Consider the following 23,126-nt stretch of genomic DNA (forward strand, 5'->3'; position numbering starts at 1 on the left):
AATTTTCTCCTTGTCAGTGTTTTTCTTGCTCTTCATTTGTCGTCTTCGGTTCATCATGACAAGTGTTTCTTGACTAATGTTTTTTTCTTTGGATTTCTTTTTACCTATTGGTTTCTTAGACTTTTATCACTTTCAGAAAGCTGTAATATTCCTCGTCGATATCTCAGTCCTGAGCAGTCTGCAGAAGCTCAAACTTGTTCTTAAGTTCCAGTACATACTGCTTTTTCTCCTCTTCTGTTATCTCAAAGAACTTTGTATTATTTACTCGAGTCAGTTTTTTCCTTTCCTTTATCAAGTGTACATCTTACCATTCTGTGATCACTTCCAACATTTACCTTATTCAGGACGGTAACATCATTCACAATATATCTTCTGTTAGTGAGGATGAAGTCGATTTCATTAGTTATTAATCCATTTGGGCTCTTCCATGTCCACTTTATGTTCATCCTTTTCTTGAAAAAGTGTTCATTACTGACAATCCTCGAGATTCTGCAAATTCCACAAGTCTTTCACCTCTTTCATTTCTTTCACCAATTCCAAAATTTCCTATAGTTCCCCTTTCTGCACTGTTTTGTCTCTTTCCAACCTTAGCATTGAAGTCCCCCATAATGATAGTGTAGTGGGTTTTCTGCTCATCTAAAAGACTCAATTTCTGTGTACATTTCTTCAACCTCTTCATCATCATGGCTCGATGTTAGTGCATAAATCATTATAACCTTTAGCTTGTACCTCTTAGAAATCCTAAGTAGTAGTCTTGACACCCTTGGTGATGTACTTTTGAATTCCAAGATGTTGGTTTTTATATCTTTATGGACCAGAAAGTCAACTCCACCTTCGCTCCTTTCACTTTTCCAATTAGTGTACAGCAGATTTCAGGTGCCTCTGTAGCCAGGTGGGAAGGAGCAGCAGTGCATAGCACACGCTTCTTGATTAGACCGGGGCTCGAGCCCATCACCACCAAATACGGAGGATGCGGAAAGGTCAGGGAATGACCACCGCATATTCCCGGAGTAATATGGCCTTAGTCGCTAATGCTCCTAAAAACCAAATAACAAAACAGCAGATTTACACTTGATAAACTTATAAGTGATTAATTTCTTCTTCTTCTTTCAGCCAAACCAATGATATTCCAATTCACATTTTCTAATTCCTTTTCCAGTCCTAATATCCTGTCTTCACCAATGACCGATCTTACGTTGTAACAGGCCAAGTTCAGTTTCCATGCATGGCAGCCTGGTCGTACCCAGAGATTCTTAGCACCCTCTGCTTCTACTCTGATCCTCTCGATGACGTAAGAGGGGGGGGAGTGAAAGCCATTGGGGACTGAGGGCCATTTGTTTTGTCGTGCTGTCATGTGCTGGAGGGTTTGGTCTTTCCTCTTCATGCTGACCAGGTGTCTTGAAGAAAATCACTCTACACATTCGTTGCCACCTAAGTGACGTAACAGGGCTTACCATCAAGGTGTGCATGAGTGGATTTTAGGGAGGCAGGCCAACCGGACTTCTCCTAAATCCTCTGAGATAGAAAGATATTGGATCCATCAGTGTTTTAGGCTGAGTGACTGATAACACACAGAATGCCTCTTCCCTTCTAAGCCCCCCAAATAATGGGGGGCTTAAATAAATTTAATGGGTATACAGCCAGTCCCAGAGGCAGATTAAAGTCGGTTGAGGCCCCGGGTGCAGAAGAAAATATTGGGCCCCTTAAAAAAAAGAGAGACAGGGAAAATAAAAATACATGCTAACCATTTTTTAAATAAATAAAAAATATTATGTACTATTAATGTTTTATTTCCAATAAAATTTGAATATAATATATGTATAATATAATTAATAATAGCATAATAATAATCACAAAGTTTTGAACTAATAGTTGAACGTATGTAAAAGTATAATTAATGATAGTACACATTAATGATAAAAATATGATAAAAATCATAGAATTTTACTTGAAATTAAAATTACAAATGTGAAAATATTTAAATAAATTTTTTTCTTGCTTTTCGTTTTGCAAACTTATTAACTATCTCATCACAATCAATAATTTTAAGTAAATCGCTCTATATATATAAAATAGCCATGTTATTTAGTCTTTCCTCTGAAACTGAATTTCTTAGATAATTTTTTACTCTTTTTATACAAGAAAATGAGCGTTCCCCTGATGCGTTTGAAATTGGCATGGTTAACAAAATTTTCAAAATAATTTCCACATTTGGAAAAGTTGATTTCATATCTAATGCTTTTTTGTATATATTATTAATTGATCGCTTGTCTTCTTCATCTAAAGAGATTAAAAACTGTTCCAACTCATCTTTAAAATTACTTGAATCAAGGTCATCTTTATACATTTCTATTAAATTATTAACGCATTTTTTCTTTTCTTCTACACACAATGTAAACAGGAAAAAACCTCTAAAATTACTTATAACATTTTCATAGATTTTTCCGTGTCTGTTCAGTTCTGCTATTAAATGATCGCATATTACGTAGAGTACATTATGTAAAAAAAAATTCCTTTCGATTTTCTGTACATGTTTGCTTGCAATCATCTTCAGATGTTTTATCTGTTAGTTCTTTAACTTCTGATTCGATTTTGTTGAAATTATGTCTTATGTTTTCATTAATAAAAATTTCTAGACTTTTTAATAATGATGCACCTTTAACAATTGTGCAGTCAATAGATTGTAAAGATTTACTCGTTGCATTGATTCTTTGCAAAATTTTATTCCATAGGACTGTCATTACAGCAGTTTCATAATCATTCATTTCTTTAAGTAATGATTTTGCTTCAATAACAACAATTTTTTTTTTTCTTTTGTGGAATTGCATATCTCATCTATTGCCTCTTTTATATTTTTGTAGCCACATTTTAATACTAAAACTGCATCAGCCCTGGCAGACCACCTTGTATCTGACAATTTCTTTAATGTATAAGAACCTTTATCCAATTTATTGCATAACATGTTCCATCGAAACGTTGATGCAGAGGAAAAAACAAACAAATTTTGCACAAATAAAAAATATCTAGAAGCATTACTACAACTCTCTGCAGCAACATAACCAACTAAATTAAGTGAATGACTGGAGCATGGAATAAACGTTGTTGATGGAGCATGTTGTCTTATTCTTGTTTGCAGACCATTGTACTTGCCCGACATATTTGCTGTATTGTCGTATGATTGTCCACGGCAATATTTTATATCTACTGGCAAATTTTGCAAGGTAGATAAAACTGTCTCTTCTAGATACTCTGCATCATGTCTTTCTATAGGGAAGAACTTTAAAAATATTTCTTTAACATCCCCATTTGCTGATAAATAGCACACTACAAAAGTAAGTTGATCCACATACACAACATCGGGTGTAGAATCTAAAATAATACTATAATATTTTGCGCATTTTATTTCCTCCACAATGTGTGCCATAAGATAATCGGCAATTATTTGCAAACGTTCATCACATGTCTGATGCGATAAGTAATTTACATGTCTGCTACCTTGATTTCCATACTTTTGTAAGTGCAACTTTAAAAAATTGTCATATTTGCTCAAATACTCTAAACTAGTCAAATAATTGTCTTTTCTCGAAGATGTTGCACTCTCATTATGGCCTCTAAAAGCAATGCCCAAACTTGCGAGGAATTTTATTGTGGATACAATTCTTCGCAGAATCTCTCTTCAATAATTTTCTTTTTGCAATGTAATTTGCAGATTTTGAACATCAATGCGATTTAACATAGAGGAGCACTTCTATAATGTACGCATTGAAGCGGCGTGCTCTTTTGACATTTCATGCTCGGACAAAGTTATTCCAATATTTTTCCAATTTTGAAACCCTGTAGTCAACTTAGACTTTGAGCCCGAAAACATTTTGCACGGGTAACAATAAATTGATTTGGATGTTTTGGAAAAAATTAGCCACATCCTTTCTTCTTTTTCACCATTCGAAATTTTTCTGTAAAAATGGTCTTAACACAAGCCTCTGTAGTAAATGCGATCACCGTGTTTATAGACCGATTTAAGTGTAGTTATAGCGCCTATATTTTTTGGTTTATTTGAAATTATAAATTCAACCATTTCATTAGATAAAACTTCGAATGGAATACTTTCCGTTTCAATATTTTCTAATGGACTTTCTTCTATATTTTTTCTACTGGTTTTTCACCTGGTTGACTGTTGACTGGTTCTTCATCTTCTTCATCATTGTTGCTTTCTTCTATACCTTGGTTTTCAACTTCTAACTAACTCTTTTTGTTGACTGATGGAAGTTCCTTGTTCTTCATCTTCATTGTTGCTCGAATTATGATGGCCTGAATGGCCAGGGTCAGTTATAAATTTGTCCAATGCTTCGATCTGTTGGTTGGCAACTTGCTCGCATCTTTTTTTTAATTTGTCTTTTTTCAGCCCCTGACAGATGTCGTTTCATTTTTCTAGCTACCATTGGTAGCCTACCAATGAAAAGAAAAATATAAAATTTAATAGTCTGAATGATTAGAATACTAGAGAAGAGATTTTTCGTTATAGTGCAATAAATTAATGATTAATTAAGATTCAAAAATTATTCATAAACTACGAAAATCCAGGCGCTGATGTAACAACAGGAATTAATTTTATCTTAATATAATTTCAACAATATGCGCATATCGTAAGTCTGCACTGCAGGAAAACCTTTGTAAGTTCAAAGTAGCAAATACGATTCTATTGTTCTGATGAGCGGTAGCGCAGCCGCGCGGGGCCTATGCAGCGTAGTAATGAAATAATCGAATATAAACATACTATCAGGTTTTACCACCGACTGTAAACTTGTACGTAATTAAAATTGCACATATGAAACCAAACTTGGTGTCATTAGAAAAAAGTGTAAAGTTGGGGTTTTGTGGGGCCCTTCAGAAGTCGGTGCCCAGGGCTCGTGCCCGCCTTTAAATCTGCCTCTGGTCGGTCCTCATATAACATGTGTTTACACTACATGAATTCGATCATACACGATTTATAAATAGGGGAACGATATCGTGTATAACACAAACCGAATTCGCTTATGCATGATTCACCTTTGTGTTTACAAGAAATGGCAGTCAAACACGGAATCACCCCAACTGAACACAACACGATCGGAATGAAGAGAAGATTCTGAAAATGTATTTATATTTTTTATATCAGTGAAGGGGAAACACATTTCACCATAATAATGTAAAAACCAACACAATTCCAGCTATCGGTATTTACTACCAGTTTATAACAGATTCCACTAGCAGAAATGCAACTGGAAATTGTTTATATTGTTTTATGTAGTAACCCCCAGAAATGTGCTTTAGTAAAATGTGAGCTAGTGAGGTGTTTATAGTGTGTCTCTGCTTTTACTGTGTTGTTTATTCAGTTGCTACATTGCGCAGCTTTGTTTATGTTTATCAAGCGTGCCTCCTCATTTTGTAATTGTGCTTTATTCCCTAAAAATGAGTAAAATACTTAAAAGGTGTGAAAAGGAAGCATCCTGGTGAAGATATTACAGATTCAGAGAGAAAAAGCAATATCGATAAACAGAGGCAGACTGGGTCAAAAATTCTTACCTGGGAAAATTGTAGTGGCCTCATACTAGCGTTTATGGCCAAAATCACACCGGCCTCCGTCCCCACCCGGGGTTTCCCCAGTAAGGCTTATGGCCAGTCCGCCTCTGTTGATAGAGAAATATATGAAATTGTGAAATTCTTTGAGTGAAATGATGTTGTTTGGTTTTTAGGAGCATTAGCAACTAAGGCCATATTGCTCCGGGATATTGCGGTGGTCATTCCCTGACCTCTCCGCATCCTCCGTATTTGGTGGTGATGGGCTCGAACCCCGGTCTAATCAAGAAGCGTGTGCTACGCACTGCTGCTCCTTCCCACCTGGCTACGGAGGCACCTGAGTGAAATGATAGACCATGTGATATTGCACGTGCTACAGGCCTAAATGAGGCACCGCCGAGAATTACAAAGAATGCAGAGAAAATAAACACAACTTTCATAGCAGGAACAACTCAAAGTGTAATTCAAATCCATTAGATTAAGAATTAGAAGAGATGGAACGGCTGTCATCTGTTTGGATATAAAATCAAACAATAAACAAGTTTGCTTACGTAGAAGCAAAAGCATTAGCAATATTTTATTACATAATAGTGGTAATAAAATACATATTTTATTACCACTATTATAAAATAAGTAAGTATTATTTTATTGCGACAATTTATTGTGTTTGGTAATGTTTTGGTTACAAATGTGTATTCAATCTTGGGTGGCTCAGCACCTAACCCTATTTTTCCCATAGCAACCTGTTGTTTATATTGCACGACTTTGCATTGCACGAGGGTTTCTAGGAAACACAACTATCGTGCTATACGAGGACTGACTGCACTGGCCCATTCTGATAATAAGTACTTTTTTCCTTTCCGCAGAAGGATCTTATGACAGAAAGGTAAGTGTCGCCCACAGAAGGACAAGGACTTTATGGTTGAAAGGCAAGTGTGTCTTATACATTAACTGGTAACACTGCAATGTGCCATATATACAAATAATCACAAAATATAGTCATATTCATTTTTAGTTGTAATACAAAAATATCAGTGTTGTAATCAATTAAAAATTAATAATAATTACCCTATTTCCATTATTGTTTTTATAATTACCTACTTTTATTATTTTTATAATCAAATTCTTATATAGTCTGGGAATTGAGCTGAACTCCTGATTAGGGGTACCCCCTATCCAACATGGTGAGGAAAGCAGTGATCGACAGGTGAACACTCCTCCCACTCAGTTCTGTGATTGGCTGACTATTGTGGATGCTTTTCTTTATGACTGTTTTGTGTCGTCAAGGAGCGGGGGTGCTTAGCATAGTTAGGGTTTTTATTCCCCCCCTTGCTGCTATTTAAAATAGCGGGAGGGGATAAACACCCTAGGCATATCAACCTAGGAAGACAGTGAGCAGGAAGTGGGGCAGAGTCTCACCTTGTCAATCACTGTTTTGCTAGCTACTATGTTGGACAGGGTACCCTAATCAGGGGCCGGATTTACAATATAAGCTAAATAAGCTACAGCTTAGGGCCTCACATCACAAGGGGCTCCATCTTAAAAAATTCTTTTTTTTTATTATTAGCCATATGGTGCAAGGAAGCCTGGGGCTTATGCTGCACCAGCAAAAATAAATTCCCAAGTTACCCTGAGAGAGAGAGAGAGAGAGAGAGAGAGAGAGAAACAAAAGTAGAAAGGAGGAATCGCCAAGAAAGAGAAGAATGATGATATCTAGCTCCTTTTTTTTTTTTTTTTTTTTTTTAAACTGTTGAAGGATGCCAAAAGAACAATGGATGTACTTGTTATATACATGTGTGTGTATCTAAATTGCTTGCTGCTTTTTCATTTACTAACTATATCTCAATTGCATTTGTTTTAATACTCACCATCATTGTCTCAGTGTCTAACCTGCAACTTTCTCATAATTTCGGGTTTTTGTTTTGGTTTTTTTTTTATTATTTGCTATCTTCAATGACTAGCTTAATCCCTAACAGTCCCATACACTACAGATGCGAAATTTTGTTTATATTACGGGAAACCCAGATTGTACCACAGGGGTTTACAACTTAAATTAAGACCACAACTATTTAACTGTTATGTAAACCATGGTCAACTACGCGTATACTATTGTGCTAGAAATTATAACGACAGCACCATACCATAAACAAATTGTGGTTTTCCGAAACAACATATATCAGAGGCAACAGTGTATAGAGACAGCGATTGCACTTCATCAATTTTGAAAATTTTCTTGAATGCACTAATGTGACCAGCTACTTCAATAATAGTACACACAGAGGGACGAGGTTTTATTAATTTGTATCACCGAGCATCTGTTACATAGTTCCTGACCACTAACGCAATATTACCTTAATCACTATCGGGAAAATTACATTACCATAAACAACAAATCAAGATTAATGAGAATTACAGTTATCATCATGAACTGCTATTCTTCCTAAATTAACTTACTTTATCATTTTCAAATTTGGTCTCAAGTATCCTGTTAAGCTTTCTAGCTAATGGATTATGTTGAGCACTCCTTTCTGAGATATATACTTCGTTCCCAAAATCAGCCATGTCGTGAAAAACTAACTTCTATAAGGTTAAAGAATAGAGGATTGTCTTTCCAGTTTAGTATAAGTATGCATGATTCGAGTAAAAAGCAACAAATCATACATAACAAATCAGCCAAACTGCCAATTAAAAAAAAAAAAACACTAATTTTGTTACTTGAGGATAAATTTAAGGTAATCCTGCACTTTAGTGTCATGAGCAGTGTTGCCAACTCTTAATAATACTTCCCACTAGCCGAATGCTTAAAATCCGCTATTTTTAACACTTAAACGACAAACTTTTTAAATTTTCATTTGAGTTAAATCCTATTAATGGGCACCCCATAAAAAATTTTAAGACCCTACATTATATCCAGACAAAAACCTCCAAATTGCATATCAAATGCAGTTTATTCTGAGGATGAAGTCAAAAATAACAACTCAACTCAAACCTTTTTTTAATATTGCCACACGTGTAAGAGAGAGAGGCCTCATACGTGTTATAGCTTAGTCCCACAAGTTTAAATCCAGCCCTGACCCTAATCTGGAGTTTACCAGAAATTGTTTTTTATTCTTTCTGAAAACGCGTTGAAATTGCTATTTTCCCAGAATACAGATAAGAGAAAAAATATATATATTACTGTGAGTATGTAGTACGTTGCCAGCATATAGACCGGCAGATATAGTGAGCGTCACACATGACAATCCCCAGCACATATATTGTGAGTGTCACGCATGCTTGGTCAAGTTGGAGCTGATAGTAACTTGGGATCTGGCCATGATGAGTTAAAAGTATACAACAATTACTGAAAATGTAAAAAATTACCAAATTCTTTTTGAAAACAGATTAAAAGGATAATCCTGCACTTTAGTGTCGTGAGTCATGGTCAGCCTGCAAGTCACTGCCAGCTCCAACCTGGCGCACATCGTATTCTGATGGGCAGTTCCGACTTGACTGAGCATGACACTGACTATATACAGGCAATGTACTACACACGTGCAGTAATTTTTTTTTTGTTTTCAGAAAAAAAAAACAATTTTCTGACTACATAAGAATTTGATTATAAAAATAAAAGTAGATAGTTATGAAAATGATAATGGAAATAAGTAATTATTATTAATTTTTAATTATTATTTTCAGGTAATATATTTTATATTGCCTGAAAATAATATGAGTATATTTTCTGATTATTTATATATATTTGTAATAATTTGTGAATTATTACATTTGTGAAAAAGTGAATTAAATAAAAATACATATAATACTTAATGCTATAGATCCAATGATTTTTAACTTTCTATCTATCTATCTATATATATATATATATATATATATTTAACCCCAGGGGGCTCACATCTGGTGAGTATGGGCTTGGCACACCCAGGGCCCTGAGCTGGATATCATCATACTTCTCTTTCTTGGCGATTCCTTTCTACTTCTGACTCTTGTTTTCTTCTCTCTCTCTCTCTCAGGGTAATTCAGAATTTTTTTTTTTAGCTGGTGCAGCATAAGCCTCAGGCTTCCTTGCACCACATGGTTGTTGTTGTCATAGGAGTTTCTGGTGCAAGGGCTACATAGGCCATTTGCGCCTATCAAAGTAAGTGAGGGTACATGTGATAACTGCTCTAGCAGCAATTAGAATCAATCATACATTTTAATTTGTTTCAAGTAGGTGAAAAATTCAGAGAGTTCTGTGTCATTGCCTATGATGCTGCTGAGTGACATAGGGTTTGATATGGAGCTGAAAGTAGACTGTCAGGCAGTGCTGAACAAGCTACATTCAATCAGTATGTGCTTTACTGATAATGGTTGCAAACAGTGCATGCACTGAGGAGGATCATTTCCTGTGAGCAAAAACAGATGAGTGAGGTGAGTATGGCCGATTTGAGTTCTGGCTAAGAGCACTTCTTTTCTATTTTTGCGGAGGCTAGATGTCCATAATTGTGGTTCAGGTTTCGGATGAAATAGCTTATTGTGGGTTTGCTATTTCCACAGAAGTGCCCATTGTTCTATACATATTTTTTGTATGTTGTGTTTATAACCGGGATATGGGACCAGATCATTTGATATGGCTATGTTGTTGGAAGGATGCTTTGCAGCGTCATCAGGGCACTCATTTCCAGGAATACCACTGTGACCTGGGATCCAGGAGAAGATAACAGTTTGATGTTGCTCATGGAGATGTACCAGCTTATGTCATATTAGCTTTACCAAAGGACTGTAAGTTGAAGTATTCTTGAGAGCTTACAGAGCACTTTTAGAATCTGTGTATACTATACTTTTATTTATTGACAGGAATGAAATATTTTCCAGGGCAAGCTTAAATGCATAGAGCTCAGCAGTATAGCTACTTCATTCAGCTAGAAGTGAAATAGAAACAGTTGTATTAGGGAAGACAGCAATTGCACCCACTTCATTTCCAGACTTTGAACAGTCAGTATAGATCTTAGAAAACTGGGAGTAATTCTCTGCATGAATAAGATGCATGTCTGATGTTAATATCTGCTATAGCATCTTTTCCCCATTTCTCAAAGAAATCATCAAAAGCAGGAGTTAAGGTAATCCATGGGGGTTCTGGATCTTTTAAATCTCTGATGATATTGTGAAAATTAAAATTCCAGTATATATTCTGATAGGTTCTGTAATCTGATACCAGTTGGTTGGATTGTTCTCTGTTTGTTTCTATAGAGTGTTGTCCACTGCAGATCATACAGTAGTGGCCAAATAGGATGAATGGGGAAGGTTTTAATTTTAGCTGAGTAATTCAATAATAGCATCTTTCTTCTGATACTGAGTGGAGATTCGTGAGCCTCAAACATACAGAATTTGAACTGGTGATATTCTGTATGCACCTAGGGCAATCCTAAGAACAGAGTGTTCGATGGATGCAAGATGGGCTAAGGTGCTCTTCCTAAATGAGTCGTAAACAGGTGCGCCATAGTCTAGCTGGGATCTAATTAGAGACCTATATAAATGGAGCAGTGTATAACAGTCTGCACCCCAGGATGTACTAGAGACAACCTGGAGTAGGTTCATTTTCTTAAGACAGGTGGTTCGTAGGTGTTTGACATGCTCTTGGAATTTCAGCTTCTTATCAAAAATTATCTCCAGGAGACGAATGCTGTTCATGATTGGAAGACGACGATTGTCCAAATGTAGCTCAGGATCTGGATGGATTTCTTTTTTTTTGCAGAAGTGGATGGCTGTAGATTTGTGGTTTGATAGTCTGTATCCATTTCGTGTCATCCATAGTTGAATATTATTTAATGATATTTGTAGTTGCCTCTCAATGTAATTTATATTCTGGGAATGACAGGATACTGTAAGATCATCAGTGTAGAGATATGAGTCAACAGTGTTTGGAATGCTGTTTGTAATATTGTTAATTCGTATAGCAAATAGAATAGCACTGAGGACAGAGCCTTGTGGGACTACTTCTTGAATGTACGAGACAGAGCATGCCGGTATCGGACTTGGAAAGACCTGTGGCGAAGGAAGTTTTCAATAAAATATGCTAAATGGCCTCTCATATCAATAGAATGGAGATCCCTTAGAATTCCATAGCGCCATGTTGTATCAAAAGCTTTTTCTATATCAAGACACACCATGACAAGATGTTGATTTCTGATAAATGTGTTTCTTATGTTTGATTCATCCTTTACCATGAGATCTAAGGATGACCTATTCTTCCGAAAGCCAAACTGATTATTGGTGATTATGTTTCTGGACTCAAGGAACCATGTTAATCGATGGTACACCATTTTTTCTCAAGTTTTACTCAAGCAGCTGATTAGAGAGATTGATCTATAGTTAGGTGTCGAATGATCTTTTCCTGGTTTTGGGATAGCTATTACATATGAATGTTGCCAGGAACTGGGGAATGTGTGTTCATAAAAGATCTGATTGTAAAATTTTAGCAGTGAGGATAACGATTTCTGATTGAGATTTTTAAGCATTGTATAGTAAATTCCATCAGGGCCAGGGGCACTGTTTCTGGAGCTATTTATGGATTTTCTTTCAATTCATATAGTATGACTAGTTGGTTATAGGGTAAATGGCAGGTAGATTTGAAGCTTAGTTTGAATTTCTCAGCATTGACTTTAATTTTTTGAAATGATGGGTGATATGCAGTGGAGGCAGATAATTCAGAGAAGACAGTTCCTGAGGCATTTGCAATCTCTTCAGGGTTAGAAATCTCCTCCCCATTCCAATTAAAAATAGGTGCAGATAATGCGATATTTACTATTCTGGCTTCAGTGTCTTTATTGATTGATGAAGCAAATTTTATCCAAGAGTCCTTTTTAGCCTTTTGTCTGATATATCGTGCTTTCGCTATAATACTGTTATAATTAATAAGGTTGGCAGTGGTGGGATATTTGTGGAATAAATTCCATGCTGCATTCTTTTCTCTTTTCACCTTGTTACAATCATCATTCCTACAGTGATTGGTACGTCTACAATTTCTTAATTGAGACTGCAGGATGGTGAGTTTTGCAGCTGATAGCATCTGCATTGTGATATGCTCAGTAACGGCATTGATAGGAGAAGACTCAATGATGTGCTCATCAAAAGATACATGATTTCTATATTTTGTCCAGTCTGCTTTAAAAAATTTCCATTTCATATGTGTATCGGTTGTTTTGGAGATGGTGGTTTGAATTTTGAATATGACTGGATAGTTATCACTGTTGAGAGGATTGTCAAGTGCTGTCCAATCTTCCCAAGAGGATTGTTAAGTAGACAACACTTGACAATCCTCTTGGGAAGAAGATCAGAGAGCAAATCAAGAGGTCAATTGCAGAGGTTGCACCAGAAGGAAAATGAATGCAAGTGGATAAACCTGTGTTCAGTACTGTTAAATTCTGTTTATCTAGTAGCATTTCAATGAGTTCTCCATGTCCACCTGAGATGGGAGATCCCCTGAGATGGGAGAAAATCTCTTAATAAGCATACTGGTGACAGTAGTTGCAAAGCAAGATTTTCCAGTTCATGAATCGTACATAGCTGATTGGGTGGAAGATATAGGGAAACAAGTTGTTTGTTTGTTTATTTGATTTTTAGGAGCATTAGCAACTAAGGCCATATTGTTCCGGGGATATGCAGTGGTCATTCCCTGACCTTTCCACATCCTCCGTATTTGGTGATCACGGGCTCGAACCCCGGTCTAATCAAGAAGCGTGTGCTACGCACTGCTGCTCCTGCCCACCTGGCTATGGAGGCCCCATGGAAACAAGTGTCATAGCAATGCCAATCATTATATGAGCCACAACAGCTTCTAAGGAGGTTTGGAAAGGAATTTTCCTACAAGGAACTCTGGGATCTATGAGTATGACTACTCCTCCATGAGCACTGTCTTGCCGAAATAGAGTGTGATATTTAACTGATACGGATACTTGAGATGTTAGGTTTGTCTCTTGTAGGCAGATGCCTACTGGATGGACCAAGTGGCTGTTAGTTGTGTTAGTGAGAGAAGAAAAAGAAACAGAAAGGTGATTTTCCTTTCTGGGCCTTTGCCTACTACCTGTAATGTGAAAGAGCTACTCTAATAGAAAATGAGGAAAATGGTATTTAGAATGAAAAAGAATCTATGTCTGGCAAAAGCTCTTTAGAAGGATCACTTTAATGAACGCACTGAAATCGCTTAGCCACGGAACGCTTGGCACCCTGGGCCACACCACATGGCTAATAATAATAATAAACATTTGATAGTATGAACCAGAGCTATAATGCTCAATATGTTCTACATTCATATCAATATTTGTAAAAGAATAAGAGAAGTTTACCTCAATATGATAGTAAAACACTTCTGAATGATACTCTCCAGAAATTAAAACAAAAACAATTAAAAAATCGAAAATCTGGCATTACAGTAAGAAATAATTAACATTAAATAAAGATCAAATTAACACAAATAAAAATCAATTTAACGCAATTAAAAATTAAATACAAAATTAATTTAGCGAAAAATACTGCAAAACAATTTTCTTCCCTGAAGCTGACAATGCTTTTCGACCGTATGTTGTGACCACAGGAATGAAAATTACCGAATAGGGGTGAGAAATGGAACTTAAATAGGGTTTATTTGTCTTTGCGTATGCGCATAAAGGACCACGAGTCCTTTTTTTTTCTCACCTTGTTTTAATTTACCTTTTCATAAGTTTAATAATTCACAAATTATTACAAACATATACAAATAATCACAAAATATACTCATTATTTTCAGGCAAGACAAAATATATTACTTGAAAAAAATAATTAAAAATTAATAATTACCTGTTTTTATAACTATCTACTTTTACTTTTTATAATCAAATTTTATTATTATTATTAGCTATATGGTGCAAGGAAGCCTGAGGCTTATGCTGCACCAACCAAAAAAAAATTCTGAATTACCCTGAGAGAGAGAGAGTCAGAAGTAGAAGGGAATCACAAACAGAGAAGAATGATGATATCCAGTTCAGGACCCTGGGAGTGTCAAGCCCCTAGGGTTAAAAATCAGATACAGATATCACTTGGACACAGAGAAGTAAGATACAGAGTGCACCCTTGCTCAATTCCTCCCGGCGCCCTCACTTTCAGAACATGAAACTAATGCACTGATCTGTGGCCATCAAAACTCACTGAGTAATAACGCGTATGCCCAACGCTAATAAAGTTGCTAACACGTGGTTGCTTTTGTGTCTCGATTTCTAGTGTTCGTTGAACGTAGAAATTTTGTTTTAAGTAGTCTTTTTTTACTATTGTTATAATTATTTGTATATTTATTTTTCTGTTATTATAATTATCTGCTGTCATACACAGAAATAAGTGTTTCGTGTGCAATAAATGTGGCTGCGATTGTACTTATTTCCGAAAGAACGTTTAAGGTAATTTATCGGAATTCATAGAACCAGGAAATGTTTAATGAAATGTAAAAAAAAACTGAATAGCTAATTAATAATGTGGTTGCTACTTTCTTTTGAGTTGTAGTGTTCATTGAACGTAGCAATTTTGTTTTACATAGCTTTTTGTTTTTTTTTTTTTTTTTTTTACTATTATAATTATCTGCTGACATCATGCACAGAAATAAGTGTTTCATGTGCGGTAAATCTGGAGTTCGATTGTACCGATTTCCGAAAGAACATTTAAGATAATTTTTCAGAATTGATAGAACCTGGATATGTTTAAAAAAAAAAAATACTGAATAGATAATTAATAACTAATTCATAACTTATTACATTAATTTATATGAATAGTGTATTGATATTAATCGAAGTAATAGTTTATGAAATAATTAAATTATTCCATAAAAAAACTTCATGAAATATGTCATAACATCTTTACTGTTTCTGAAATCAAGTCAAGTCAGCCAGAGTCTCACTGACAAAGTGAAAGAGTTATAATCGCCCAGGTACTGTGAGGATACGGATATTTATGATTAAAATGTATTGGCATATGTCTCAGGTTACCTAGCTAGAAATATTTTAAAGATCAATAATTGTGAAACAAAGATTTACTATTAGGCCCAAAAAATGATATGGACAAACTATTGTATTAATGTTAATGCGAGAGAGAGAGAGAGTATGGATTAAAATGGCCATCAAAGGAATTATTGAATACAATGAGAAGTGTATGATCTCTCTTTTTTAGAGATCACTTGTATCAGAGCAATATTAATTGATCAATACTGGATTAACTGTCCATTCTGAACTACATATACCTTAATGATAAATAACATATAGGTCCATTATTCAGTTTGAATTCTATTGTCTGATGAATTCCACACTGCTGAAGTATTTGCCAAACATTTGTTAAGGATTGAGACTATTGATATGGAGCCTTTGGTTTCATTTCCTGGTTTAGATCTGTTGATCAATGAGGATGACCAAAATTCAGCATTGAAGAATACGAAAAATGACAATACAAAAGACCCAGGTGACTCACCAACCGTATTTTGGAAAAAGTCTGTCACTACTCTTAATCCTATCATGCTTCATATTTGCAACTTATATCTGAGATTGGGCATTTACCCAAAGCATTTCAATCCAATCAGGTTAACATACTTCTGGTATTCAAAAAAGGTGACAAGTGGTCTGTATAAGATTTCAGACTATTTCCCAGCAAAAAAAGCCTTTCTAAACTATTTGACGCAGTAGTGCATAAACAACTTTTCAATTTTTTCAAGCCTTACATATCAAAATGGCTTTGGTCGTGGAAAGTCAGCATGTGTATGTAAGTTTTCTCTGGGAGTCCTATTGCTGTTATCTAGGGTCACATTGCTGTTGTGGCTAACGAGCTGTATAATACAATGTTCCAAAAGTGTCATCATCCACCAAGTGAAGCCTGAACCATTTATCCAACTCTGTGTATATGTATGTGTGTTCTCTGTGAACATATTGCTGCTAGGCTCTTGTGTAGGGTCACATTGCTCTTGTGTCTGAGAAGCTATATAACGCAATGTTCCCAGTGTCATTAACAATCAAGTGAAGTCAACTTTTTATCCAACTCAGTGTATATGTTTGTGTGTATTCTCTAGGAGCCCTATTGCTGTTAGGTTGGGTCACATTACTCTCTGGAGTCTGAGGAGCTATATAATGCAATGTTTCCACATTGTCATTAACAATCAAGTGAAATCTGAACATTTTATTCAACTCAGTGTATATGTATGTATGTGTTCTATGGGAGCCCTATTGCTCTTGTGGCTCAGGAGCCATATAATGCAACATTACCACAGTGTCATTATCAATCAAGTGAAGTCTGAACCATTTATCTAACTCAGTGTATTTGTACATATCTGTTCTCTGTTTACTTATTGCTGCTAGGCTGTTATATAGAGTCACATTGCTCTTGAGGCTGAGGCTGTATAATGCAACGTTCCCATAATGTCATCATCTACAAGTGATTTCTAAACCTTTTATCCCACTCAGTGCAATACTTCACAAAATATGTGATGTCACCTCTACAGATTATAAAATCAATGATTGGATTATGGACTGGGACACAGTGCTTTATTATTAGTAGTTTTGTTGTTCTTACATTATTACTGATTGGGTGGATCCACCCTGCGACGGGTATTACTACCAAGTGCACAGGGTGGCTGTAATGTGTCGTGTTACTGTATATCCAGGAACTCTGACTATCCTACAGGTATTTGGGATTGCAACTTTCTGGAATTCCTTGTATATGTTCTCTGGCAGACCTAGTGCTGCTAGGGTCTTTGGCACCATACAATTAACACTATACACTACGTTCGGCTATTATGTTCTGGCTCTTCAAGTAGTGTGATATCTTCTTGGTTATGCAGCTGGTCATAATCTTGTATATTGTTGGGATACAACTGATAGGCCTGTTTGAATTCTGTTGGGTCTCTGTGGGGTTATTATTTTTATTATTAATTAAATTAATTTTGTTTCTTATGCTGGGCATATAAGTCTTTAGTCTTGCTTTTAATTTATGAATTAAATCAGCATGCTCTTTTTATATATATTACAGGACATTTCATGTGAAGATATTATTAATTCAATTTGCATTGGACTAAACATAATTCAAATATCTTTCATATGAAATGAGAAAATTCATAAATAAAGAATTTCAATTGTGTAGTGTTATTTTTTTTTTTGTTATTGTAATGCTAACTCAAATAATGATCTAAATGAAAGAATGCTAAATTCCTTTTGTTAAAGAAAATAACTAACTCAGCAAAAATACAGTAAAAATTTAGTCACAGAGAATTGTCTTCCAAATTTCTCATTCATTCCAGATTCTTTGTATTTCTGTGAAGTGTATAAAAAAAAAAAAAAAAAAATTATTAGTGGCTCAGGTTAGCAGGGAAATGATGCACTGTTCACAGGATGCCAGACATAAAACAATAAATAAATACATAAAGGAAAAGAAATAAATAAAAATTAGAACCGAAGTTAAAAGCAGTTCAATTCAATCATTACATGGAAACCTAAAACAACAGTTGAGATCAGTAAAAATGACAGCTGTAAATTTATGGAGTTAAGGTCAAAAAAGTAATATTTAAAAATATAATGGCCAAACATTGCCTAAAATGAAGCCTACATGGTTATTAAGATGACAGTGATGTGTGACATTTGCAATAAACATTAATAAATACAGAATTTCATGTAAACAATACTGGATTGAGGTGAGTGAAAATAAAAAGGTTTCAATAGAGTGAGACAGGTGTACTGGTCTCATTGTACTGAAACCTGCTATAATTAGCTATCTGATTATTTACACCCAGTGTGTAAATAAAAAAATCTGCATTTATTAATGTCTATTGCAATGGCATCTTAACCTCCTCCTCCTAAGCTACATTATGGATGTTTGGCCATGACTTATAAAAATATTAAACTTTATTAACAATTAAATAATTTTATTTAGGTGAAAACAAGCAAATTTCCATATTAAACCAGAGAAATGAATTGAAAGTATAAGTGGGGAGGAAAGGGGAGAAGAAAATACCAAGGGAGGAAAACGTGGGATTCGAACTGCGGAAAGAGAAAAGTGCGGCATTTCACGTTACCACACGACCACTATAACCGAGCCCTATACTTAACTTATGGTTTGCTAATCATCCGCCGTTCTTATTTTTGGATTGGAGTAACAATAAATTATGAAAACTATATACTAATAACCTGCGAATTGATATATTGTTCACCGCAATAACAAAACTTTAGAAAATACTCCAGGAACATTGCTAACTTCTTCACAATGTTCCGGCCTGTTTTTTTTTTTTTTTTTTTGTTAGTTGTTGGCGCATCGGCTTCTGTGGCCATAATGCAACTCCCAAGGTTTTTGCACTACTCTGATCCAAGCCCTAGGCCAGTGGTGGGATTCAAATAATTTAACAACCGGTTTGCTGCCCTAATGACCGTTCTAAGTATAAAAAAACTATATACCGAAAGGTAGTTTATTATTTCATGCAGTTAATACTTAAATAAGAACAATAAAAGAGGTCCACAAAACTAGATTATGTTATAAGAAAGAGTTTTAAAATATTAATGAAAAAATATTAAATAATACCTGACAAAAAACTAAAACTGTTATTTAAGATATTTCCATATTGCTTCTTGATTGGCGTCCTCGCTTGCAATTTTCTTCGCTTTTATCTGAGCATCATCGGCTGAGTGATTTATCCTTAACCACTGTAGGAGTAGGATCCCATTCCTTTAGAGATAGGCCGATTAGACTAATAGTCATTGTGTTTGATATATTAGAAACAGTTAGGCGACTTCTCTTCTCTGAACATATTATGTTCATCTTTGAAAAACCCCTTTCCTCTTCTGCTGAACTTATTGCAGTTGTTCTGACAATATTTTTAGCTCTTTGAACACTTTCAGGAATTGCATAATTCTGGGAATTTTTTAAAACGTTTTCCAAGAAATCTCGATAATCATTAATATCAATTTGGTAATTAAAAATGTCATTAAATACGAGCAATTGTTCTTCAGCTGCTTTCCACGGAATTAGTACTTCTTCAATATTCCAGTAATCTGGCTCCAAAAAATTGAGAAACTGTAATTTATTTCTATCTTGAAATTGGCTACAACTTGCTTTTAAATGTTCACAATCCATTAGTCTTTTTTTTTTTCAAATTCGTTACGATGTTTTCTCAAAAGTCTTCCTGGAGGAAGCCCGACAAATCGATGATGATTTTCTACAAATTTTCTATTTTTGAAGGTTTCTGAAGTAATTAATTCATCAACTTTTTTTTCGTATGGACCCTTTTCCTTTCCAAGCATTTGAAATGCTTTAATAGATCTTATCACGAGTTTTTCAGCCTTTATTATGTCTATTTTTTGCTTGTCTATATTTTATTATGTCTATATTTCTTGCTTGCAGTGCATTTGAAAGAAGAGAAATTTCGTTTAAAATATCAATCATCAATGTCAAATCAGTTATAAAATATATATTTTCAAGACGGGCAGCCATACCTAAGTACTTTTTATTTGAATAAAAAATAGTGATGTAGCGCTGGATAAGCGCGCCACACAGCTAGGGTTGACCTTAAACCACAGGCAGCCCATCTTGGTCCCAAAACTCTACCAATCTTTATAATTTCAATTCCAAGTTGTTCGGATATTTTGGAAAGTTCAATTTGGTTCTTACTGGATTGATGAAAAATAGTATATATCTTATCAATAAATATTTTAAAATGATTTACTTGCTTTGTTTCCTTTATCGAATCATCTAAAACAAGATGGAGGCGATGATTTAAACAGTGCCATATTATTATGTTTGGAAACTCTTTTGCAATCCTAGTGCTCACTCCAGATTTTCTCCCAAGCATAACGCTGGCACCATCGGAGCAAAATCCTATTAAATTTTTTTCTAGGTAGTTCTTAGTAAACCCAACATTATTTAAACTTTCCATAACTGAAGAACATATTGTCTCTGCATCTTGTTTTTCCAATTCAACTAGTTCAACGAAAATTGTTGGTGATGTAACTGAATCCAAGGCCAATTCTAATACAACAAATTCTGATTTTGGTTTCTTATTGAAAAAAATCTGTCAAACTCTGTTGCCTTTTCATCCTTTTAAGGGCTACTGCAAAAAAATTTAAAAATGTTTTATTTTAATATATTATAGAGCAGGAGCGGATATGTGCCAATATATTTGAATATTTTTACTGGTTCTGTCCACGTGTGGTCATATCATTTATAAACAAAGCACTATGCTTATACCTTTGATAAACATCAGTCAGAACATACATTTTCTTCATTTTATCGATACTAAACGAAAATTTCTTGCTGAATTAATAAATGGCATAGAATACCAGGCGCCCACCTTAGAGAGAACCCGATCACAAGTGGAATTTTAACAACCGGTTCGCCGAACTCAACAAAAAATTAGGTATCGGTTCTGCCGAACCGGTGCGAACCGGCTGAATCCCACCACTGCCCTAGGCGAGATTCGAACCCGCGACCTTTGGGTTGCCAGGCAGGCACTTTACCCACTCGGCTAGCCCGGCCGGCCTGTTTCTATGTTCTGAAAGTGGGGCCTCCACTGTCTACGCGATTTTAACATGTGGCCGGAATTGCCATTGTCGTCTATGGGAGTGTCCACTCTGTATGTTACTACTCTCTGACTTGGACGATGCACGTACGCCGCCTCCATCGTGTAGCTGCAAGCGACGGCAGTTCTCCCTCCGCCGTCGTCCACTGTCGAGACGAAGGCAGTTCTCACTCCGCCTTCATCGTGTAGCGGCAAGCGACGGCACGGCTCACTCCGTCGTCGTCCACTGTCCAGAAGAAGGCAGCTCTCACGCCACTGCCATCCACTGACCGGGAGCAGCGGCAACGCTCACGCGCCGCCTTCCTCAATCCAGCGGCAGTGCTCTTTGCATCTCGCCCAGCCGTTAGCATCACTGTCGCCACGTACCGGTTCATACAGCTAAGTTAGGAAACGACAGTTGTTTCAACAGGGCGGCCCACGGCTCTTATATAGTCAGGAAATTAATTTTTATTCTTTGTGAAAACGAAAAAAAAAAAAGTACAATGTATATAGGTTTTTCCATTATTGTTTTTATAACTATCTACTTCTATTTTCAAATTCTTATGTAGTCAGGAAACTGTTTTTATTCTTTCTGAAAACGAAAAAATAAAAAAAATTATTAAGTACGTTAAAAAAAAAAAAAAAGTAAAGTGCAACCATTATCAACCCACTGCAGGATGGAAGCCTCCTCAACAATTCATGCTGAGGGAAGTGGACCATAATCTGCCACGCTGGTCCAGTGCGGGTTGGCAGATAGACCGCATTCAGCAGTCAGGGGCTTGAAGAGCGTGTGCTACTGCACTCCCGCTCCTGACCACTCGACTACGTAGTAAACGCAAAAATAAAAAAATTATTAAGTACATAATACAGTACAGTATACAGAAAGGCAAATACAGTGAGTGTTGCGCTCAGTCAAGTCGGAACTGTTCCGTCAGAATAAGTGGCAGATACGAAGTGTCGCGCATGCTCTGTGACAATTTCCAGCACAAACAGGCAGATACGGCGACAACCAGCAGAAAAAGTGAGTGTCGCGCATGCTCAGCAAGTCGGAACTACCCTTCAAAATACGATTCACGACAGGTTGTAGCTTGCGGGCTGATTGTGACTCACGACACTGAAGTGCAGGATTACCATTAAAAGTATATAAAAAATTACTGAAATATCTTATTTTTCATTAATTTTAATTCAGCGAGCGCCGCGCATACTCTCATTACATGTTCGGCGACAAGTCGGAACTGTGCATTCAGCATACGATTGACGAAAAGTTGGAACTAACAGTGACATACGAGGTAACCGTGACCATGACGCTATACTGGAGGATTACCTAGTTGCCTAGATATTTTCGATGCTACACTTTAGTTTTATTAAAGTTAAGCCTAAAGGAAATACTCACATATTATTGGTATTTGTCTATACCAAGCCTTATACAAATTTAGAACTCGCCTTTTGGCTTCAGTTTGGTCTACAGAGAGTATTGGCTTCACATGCATCACGGTACTCCTCGCAACACTTCCCGCCATATTGGGTGAAGGTACGAAAACTAGAGTTGCCAACTCCTCAGTCTAAAATTGCACCTGTACAGTACAAGGAAAAAAAAGCAATCACCAGATTTCTAAATTGTAAATTTTTAAATTGTAAAACACAATAATACAAACGTACACAAACATGCATTTTCGGCTCTGTTTATCTTTGTTCTAGTGATATGATTGATTAGGTATGTAAATAGGAACGGAGAGTTTTTTGGCCATATTTAGCTGCTTTATTTTTTTATTTTTATGTGAACCCCAAACACAATTTAATATATTAAATTATTTTCTATAAGTAGCTTATAGACCTAGTCAAGATCCTTGGTTTACTCTGAATTGAGACAGTGAGATTTTGGAAGTTAATTTAATAATTAAGTGTCCGTAGATTTACCGTTCTTAACTTTCCGCCATTGTTATACAATACAACGTTATATCCCGAACTAGATAGCGTTAGCTTAGTATAATATAGTATATTATATAATATTGTCAATTAATCAGTAAAATCTATTAATCTTGGATGACTA

At 35.7% G+C, this 23,126-nt stretch overlaps 1 protein-coding gene across 2 annotated transcripts in view; it reads right to left on the reverse strand.

The window, feature by feature from the left end:
- Positions 1-22,596, reverse strand: part of ND-B14 (NADH dehydrogenase (ubiquinone) B14 subunit) — an 82,934-nt gene extending 60,338 nt beyond the window's left edge. For both annotated transcript variants that reach the window (XM_090377041.1, XM_090377040.1), the window contains exon 1: positions 22,470-22,596. In XM_090377041.1, the coding sequence (XP_090233167.1) occupies positions 22,470-22,596 (127 nt within the window). The remainder of the gene's footprint in view (positions 1-22,469) is intronic.
- Between the last annotated feature and the right edge of the window lie 530 nt (positions 22,597-23,126).

Source organism: Mastigoproctus giganteus, chromosome 7 (genome assembly GCF_048544385.1).
Source record: "Mastigoproctus giganteus isolate SK-2022 chromosome 7, ASM4854438v1, whole genome shotgun sequence".
Lineage (NCBI taxonomy): Eukaryota > Metazoa > Arthropoda > Arachnida > Uropygi > Thelyphonidae > Mastigoproctus > Mastigoproctus giganteus.